The sequence below is a fragment of the Medicago truncatula genome, chromosome 7, assembly GCF_003473485.1.
Source record: "Medicago truncatula cultivar Jemalong A17 chromosome 7, MtrunA17r5.0-ANR, whole genome shotgun sequence".
Taxonomy (NCBI): Eukaryota; Viridiplantae; Streptophyta; class Magnoliopsida; order Fabales; family Fabaceae; genus Medicago; species Medicago truncatula.
This window is the reverse complement of record NC_053048.1, coordinates 29,725,909-29,733,287: the sequence shown is the minus strand read 5'-3', so window position 1 is coordinate 29,733,287 and position 7,379 is coordinate 29,725,909. Positions and strand designations below refer to the sequence as shown.

The following is a 7,379-nucleotide window of genomic DNA, read 5'->3' as shown; positions in this document are numbered from 1 at the left end:
ATGTTTTTGGTCCCTATAATATTCTATATATTTTTGTACAATTTCATTAGAAAATACAAAAATTTATTTAAAAATAGGGACCAAAAGTAGTGATTGAAAATTTTATAGAGACTAAAAATTGAAGGAAAATTTTAGAATGACTAAAACGAAAAAATTGACATATTTATAGGGACCAAACACATAATTAACCTAATTTTAATATGATGCGACAAATATGAAATTCCTATAAATGCTACTTTATCATACATGTACTTCCGTTATGGATTGCTATGAGCTTGCACTTATAGATGCAGAATATATATTGTACAATATGACGCTCGCAAGTAGTTGCATTTTCTTCTTTAAAAAAGTAGTTGCATTGTTTTCTCTGAGCAGATTTTCTACTATGATATTGGCAGTCTTTAGTCACACTTTTACTGTTTCGGAACCCAGCATCCATGCAACCCATATGGAAGTCCATAAGGGAACTTAGCTGTAGCGATCTCTTCAAAAGTGGAACCATCTAAAACCAATGCATATCCTTCTCCATTTTTCTCACTGATTATGGAGATTACCACACCTGTCATATGAGAGTAAAAATAAGTTAGAACAAGGAGAGGCTGATTTTGCACAGACATGAATTAATTACTGATAAGAGTTCTAACCATCATCTTCCTCTGTTGCTCCTGGTCGAGGCACAAAGAATGGTTCTGAGGGTACAGCACCTTCTTCGTACCAGTTCTTAGCCCTTTCTGATTGAAGATCGATCTACATATACATGTTAAAGCACGTTCAACTAAATGTATGTTGGGTTATTTTCGACAGAAATTATAAGAATTGACACATAAAGGAAAGTAACCTTGGTGAGGGTGTTGGGGAAGTTACAAGGGCGTTGTGCTCCACAAGCATAGGCATATCTGTACTTCAACCCTAAATAATTAGGGTTTATGCTGCACATGTCCATGCCTTTCCCATGTTCATTTGGGTCTAATTCTGCTTCTAATGTTCCATATGGACTTCCATCTAGTGGTATTCTGAACCGACCAACCCTATTATTTCAATAAACAATGATTTTAGATTAATTTCATTTAAGGTAAAATAATTAAGATGTCAAAATACGTACCTAGCATCTGGTAGAACATCTTTGCCATTAAATGAGCGAAGGTTTTGTAATTTAAGCTTGTCAAGAATGTCAGTGTTTGAATTGTGCTCACAGCAGTCTGCAATAACAGCAGTCACCCTCCCATCTTCATCTTCCTCTTCATATGCATTTATGAAATGGAAAGTAACGAACAAAGGCACGTTCACACTTGCCACCTTCAGAATCACATACCAAAATTAAAATAAAAAAAATAATCAGTGAAACAAAAATGCAACACATCATACTATGTCAGAGATTTAAGTATATGTACTTACAATCTTTCCACTCGTCTTGCACATAACATGCATAAAAGCTTTGGACTCAGGATGCCACTGAAATTTGTACAATGGAGTTGGTTCAGCCCTGAGCAAATTCTGAGCACAATACCTCAATGGCATTTCAGGCACAATAACATAGTGTTGAGTAACAGGAAAGGAATGGACCCAACCGGGTGACGTACCGGCCCGACAATCGACCCGTCCAATAACCTTCCTCTCATTAGAGCCAGGTTCCATCCTCGCCACCATGTACCCTGGTTTTATAAGGTCAGGGATTAGCGTTAAAAACTCCTTATCTGTGACAATGGGATGTGCAGAGTGAATAAGGCCCCCCAAAGAATCACTGTACTCAAATTTTCCAATTGTCTCCAATGTGTCAGGGTCTATCACTATCGACCCTTTTTGTGTCTCCGTCAGACAAACCACCCTCCCATCGCCGAGCTTCACCACGCCTGTGTTTGCATTGTCGGTAAGTGAGGAACCAGAGAAAAGGCTTGCAAGCTCCCCTACATAGGCTAAGAAATTTTCAGCCTTAGGCACTTCAGAAAATTCACGGTAACATATCTTCTGATTTTTCATTGCTGCTTGATAAGCTTGAGATTCAACTTGCCGATGGCCGGCTATTAACCGCCCGTCCTCAAAGTGAAGCCCGACCAAGGTGGCGTACCCGTCAAAGAGGTGCCTGAAGTTGTAGTCACCTATGTTCCACATACCCGGGCCATTCCTTAGGTACGTTCCTTTCTGCATGTAAAATTATCAACTTTTCTTTAGAGCATCCACAATGGAGACTCTCACACTTAAATGGGTTTCACATGGATACATTACTTTTTTATTATTTTTTAATATTAGTACATAATAGGTACTCAAGCACTCCAATAGAGATCCTCTATCAAAAGATATAAATCATCTCATATATATGAAAAAAATATCCACTAATATTTTATGATGATTTTTTTTTTGAAGGAATATTTTATGATGATATATAGCATGTTATTTACTACCAAATTAAAAAACATTAGTGGTGGGTATTTTATTCATATATAATTGATTTTTCTTGCTGTGCCGTTTATAGCTAACGAGATGATGACATTTGTGTATCATGTACAAATCAATGGATGCTTATAGATCCCTTAATTTTTTTAGTGGTGTCCAAAGTTCGAACCGAACTTAAATATATCATGCATTGTTCCTATCAATTAGTTATACAAGAACTTAGATCCCTTAATATTATCTAATATATAATCGATTACTTAATTTAATTAACTTGTTATTAAATTCTTGATTCCGGTAATATACTCTGGTGGGTTCCCATTTACATACACTTTGCTGGACAAACCAATATTACGTGTAGGACCAGCAGCTTTTTCATATTTTTAATAATATACGGAGGCTTTGTAGTTCTTGTTACAAGAATATTTCTGTTCTTTCCCACGTTGTCTACGTTTTAAATTTTGTTGTTTCGATATAACAATCAAGTAAAACTCGACTAATACTATTGGATGTAACATAAGTAATAACAGGTACAAGCTACAGCGATAGATTTAATATAAAATTATCCATGTATCTTTATTTAAAACTTACGCTTTGACAATATTTTATTCATTATATGATATGATATTATAAAATCTTTTTAATGGAGCAGTGGTTTAGAGTTCAATTATTACGGTCCTCTTTCTTTTAAGAAGTGTTAGATTACGGAACCAAATAAACGATGTTCTTTTTCTTTTTAATTTATAGTTTTCGGCAATAAAAATATAAAATTGGCTTTATTTGATTAAAACTATTATTGTTAGGGAAAGAAAGAAAGAAAAAAAAACCACTCACCAGCCAGAGTGGAATATGTCCTTGAACAAGCAGTTCTCCTTCCCATCTCTCTTGATGGATACTAGTCCATGCAACATGGTGTTGGTGGTCACCGGTGGTCTCTGAACGTTTCTCCGGTGGTTGAGGTGGAACAATCACACACGATGGACTCACAGCATTTGCGACGGTCAAATGATCTTGAAGATTACGTTGGCCTTTATAGATGCCCTTGTTTCGAAATGAAAACTTGTCCCTACAAGTGTTATCAAGCATATCACAAACAACCACATTTTGCTTCGAAATGGGGTTTCTTATTAGAGCTGGTGAGGCTGTGAAAGCCATGGAAATGAAATTACTATTGATTGGAGAAACAAGAGCCTAAATATGTTATAGGAAAATAGAAGTAAAATTTTCTTAGTGAGTAGAATGAGTATGAATGATGCACTTATATATAGGAAGGTCTTGGGCAGCGAACTGATCTATGAATATGTTAGAGGCTACGGACCCGGATTTTATGAAGTCGCAAGTTCAGAGAGTTTCATGCAGTAATTGATCCCACCCATTGATTTGAGATTGGATGATCTAAATCAAACAAACAATTTCATGCAGTTAAATGATCTTGCCCGTTGATTTATATCGAACGGCTGGAAGTTATAACTATGTGACATTTTTTGAGCTATATATGTATGCTTTGCTTTGTGGGAGGGAATCTTGGATGGGTGGAGACTGGAAACCCTTTCCACTACGAGACACAGTTTGTTTTTTTATGAGGGCCTTATACATTCCATGTAAACACTAAAATATAATATTTCAAATCTTTAACCTTCAAAAAAGAATATATTTCAAATCTTTAAATGATTAATTTCAGCAAGCATCTCATTTAAAAAAAGCATCAAGAATCACAGAGAAACTAACAGGAGTATAATCAGGGCCGTTCCTAGCGTTTTAAGGGTCTTAGGCATAGTTTGAAAAAAGGGTCCTTACATAATATATCATAAACATTTTAGTTTCTTGTTATGATTTTATAAACGCCTCATTTTGTTTTTTTCTTCACTTTTCACTACCAAATAAATGTTTTTTAGGAAACATCTTAAAAGAAATCAAATACTCCACTGAAACCAAACCAAAACAAAACAAAATGCCATAAAATTAGAGAACAATAACTCCTGAGAAGTAGACTGAAATTTTAGCACTTTTTTTTTTAATAGTAGACACTGAAATTTTGAAACCTAAGAATAGTAACACCAAAAAAAATAAAAGTATGTTAACACGTAGTTAAATAAATTTTAGACTTTTGGATACAAAATTATCCAATGTTAAACCCATAACTACAATAATACTTGCGATAGAAAATCAAGGTTAGACTTTTTTGAGGAATCTAAGATACGAGAACTCATTTGTATGCTAGAAGTAGATTATTCCTCTTTTAATATGCTACAAGTACCAAGTTCATTACGATGTTACAAAATCAATGTTAGACTGTTGTTTATGTGTCTCCAATGGAGAATTTTAGCATATTTAATCATAAGATCAATAATTTTATCACACTTATGAGAAGAAATTGCCTCGCCGAAAAAGTTGGAGGAAAGCTACCTCTCACTGTAGCCTTTACTGAATTTTTGCAATGGTCCACTCATAACTCTCATATCCATCTGAATACGAATGGTATGAGATTCACTTGGTCCAATAATAGAGCTGGTATAGCCTTCACAGCTCAAAGGCTAGATAGAGCTTTATGCAATGATGACTGGCTTGATAGTTGGAGTTCTATGAGCTGCAATACCCTAGCTAGATGCAATTTTGAACACTTCCCTTTCATGCTTTTTATGCACAAGCATCCCCCCATTCAGTTGATTACTAGATTCAAGTCTTACAAAACTTGGACTTCTTTTGATAGTTGTGGGATTCTGATTTTTGATCATTGGAAATGTACTGCTACTGGCTCCTCATGAACACTCTACATTACAAACTGAAAACCTTAAAGGCTAAATTAAAGCAGTTGGAAACCATTCAATTAGCAATTAACCAGTTTGGCATGAATTTTGATAGAGAATCTGATGAGTTGTCTTGTCTGTCCAATTATACTGAAGCTTTGCATCTAGCTAAGATCTTCTAAAAGGATAAGGCAAAGTGTGTCAGGTTCATCAAAGGTGACAAGAATACTGCCTTTTTTCATAGAGCTGCTGAGGTAAGAAAATCTCAAAGTAACATTAATTTTCTCAAGAATGGTGATGTGATTCTCACTGAAGTTGCTGATATTGAAGCACATGTTTTGGAGTACTTTACCAACATTTTTACCTCTCATGCCCAACATACTTCTAATGAGCTTCCTGACCAGTTTATCCCAAGTCTTGTTACTGCTCAAAATAATGAGCTACCTAATCATGAGAAGATTAAGAATGCAGTTTTATCCCTTAATGGAGACTCTACTGCTGGCCCCGATGGGTTTTCAAGTCACTTTTACCAAACTTTCTGGCCCATTGTTGGTTCTGATGTTGTCAAATCCACACAATTCTTCTTCACTAATAATTACATTATGCCCAACTTAAATTCCAACCTCATCATCTTGATTCCTAAGGTCCCTGGTGCTGACAAACTTGACAATATCACGCAAATTGCTCTCGCCAATTTCCAATTCTAAATTTTTACCAAAATCTTAGTTGATAGGCTTGGCTCCATAGCTTCTTCTATTGTTTCTGAATACCAAAGAGGCTTCATACATGGAAAGCACATTCAAGATTGTATCATGACTGCATCTGAGGAAAGCCTTTGACACTTTAAATTGGAACTTTTCTTCTACATGTTCTCAAATGCTTTGGGTTCAATACTTGCTTCTACAATTGGATGAAGGTGTGAAAAAACACAAGAAGGGGGGGTTGAATTGTGTTTTTCTTTTTCTCTCTAAAAAAAATCTTCTTCTGATAAACCTTTAGAAGCAGTTTGTGAGTGCTTCTGATGAAATGATCAGAATTAGATATGCAGCGGAAAAGAACAGAGCAGAGAAAAGAAAGACAAAGACACAAGCAGTTATCCTGGTTCCTTCCACAACACGGAAGTAGTCCAGTCCCCCCTTGCACTTCCAAGGAGATTTCACTATAATCACAAAGATTACAAATGCTCAATACTTTCTAAGTATGAGACTTCACAAAAATGCTCAAGCACACACGCAAGAGTCTTCCAATGCTCAAGCACTAAGCAAGAGACTTCTAATGCTCAAGCACGCAGGCAAGAGACTTCTGATCAAACAAAAATACAGAGAATTGAGTTTGACTTGAACACTTGATATACAATCAGTGGTGTTCACAATACAATACAATAAAGACTCTAGACTTTGAATTTCTAAGATGTATCAAATCAGTGCAGAAATTCAGTGTGCTTTGTAGAATCAATTTGACAGAGTTTTGACGCTTTTGAACTTGTATATCTCTATCTTTTATCTTCAAGTCTTCACTCCTTTATATAGAGGCGTGAAAGAGACGTTGAGATAATCAGCACGTCTAAAGAGTCGTTTGAAATCCTTTGATCATCCACCAGTAATCCTTTGCCTGATTTGGGTGTAGTCCTTTGAAGAATAAGCTTCAAATTCATTCCCATCTTGAAGGCACAAATTCTGCAGGCATGGCTGTTGTCTTGTCTTGTAGCGTAGACAAAAACAGAGTAGTGGAGGTAGTGGTTGTACACTTGTACTTTGTCAACTCTATTAACGAGAGACAAGTGCTCAGTGCTATCCATATATCCGTTGGTACCTCCCTTTCAATTCTTCGTTCTTCTTGGATAAGACTGAATTGAAAATCAGCTACTTTGAATCTTCAGTTTGATTAAAGGATCAAACGTAGCTTCTGGTGAAGATATTGCTTCTGATGAAAACCTTTGCTTCTGATGACCTTCTGCTTCTGATGACGTCATCACTTCAGAAGCACTTCAGCTTCAGGAGCAGTTTTCTTCAGATGCTTGGAATTCGTTTGCTTTTCATTGTTCATCCAAGACCTATTGAAATTACTTGACTAGCCTTTGGTCCTGTAAACTTGAACAATAATTAGTAATAACCAATTGACAATTTTTAATACCTTGAACAAAAAGAAAAACGCTCCGACGCGGCGGCGCTACGGCCGGCCACCGCGCCGGAGCAACTCCGGCCACCACCACCACTTAGCTCCCGCCGGCGGCGAGTTTCTAGA

General features: G+C 36.2%; 1 protein-coding gene across 1 annotated transcript; it reads right to left on the bottom strand.

The window, feature by feature from the left end:
• Positions 1–295: 295 nt before the first annotated feature.
• On the bottom strand, positions 296–3,525 carry LOC25498599 (carotenoid cleavage dioxygenase 8 homolog B, chloroplastic). The gene is made up of 6 exons (XM_039827231.1): positions 3,223–3,525; positions 1,396–2,139; positions 1,103–1,296; positions 803–1,028; positions 645–747; positions 296–559 (listed from the first exon to the last, which is right to left on the bottom strand). Exons 1-6 carry the CDS (start codon positions 3,472–3,474, stop codon positions 414–416), a joined length of 1,665 nt encoding a protein of 554 aa, XP_039683165.1. The 5' UTR covers positions 3,475–3,525; the 3' UTR covers positions 296–413.
• Between the last annotated feature and the right edge of the window lie 3,854 nt (positions 3,526–7,379).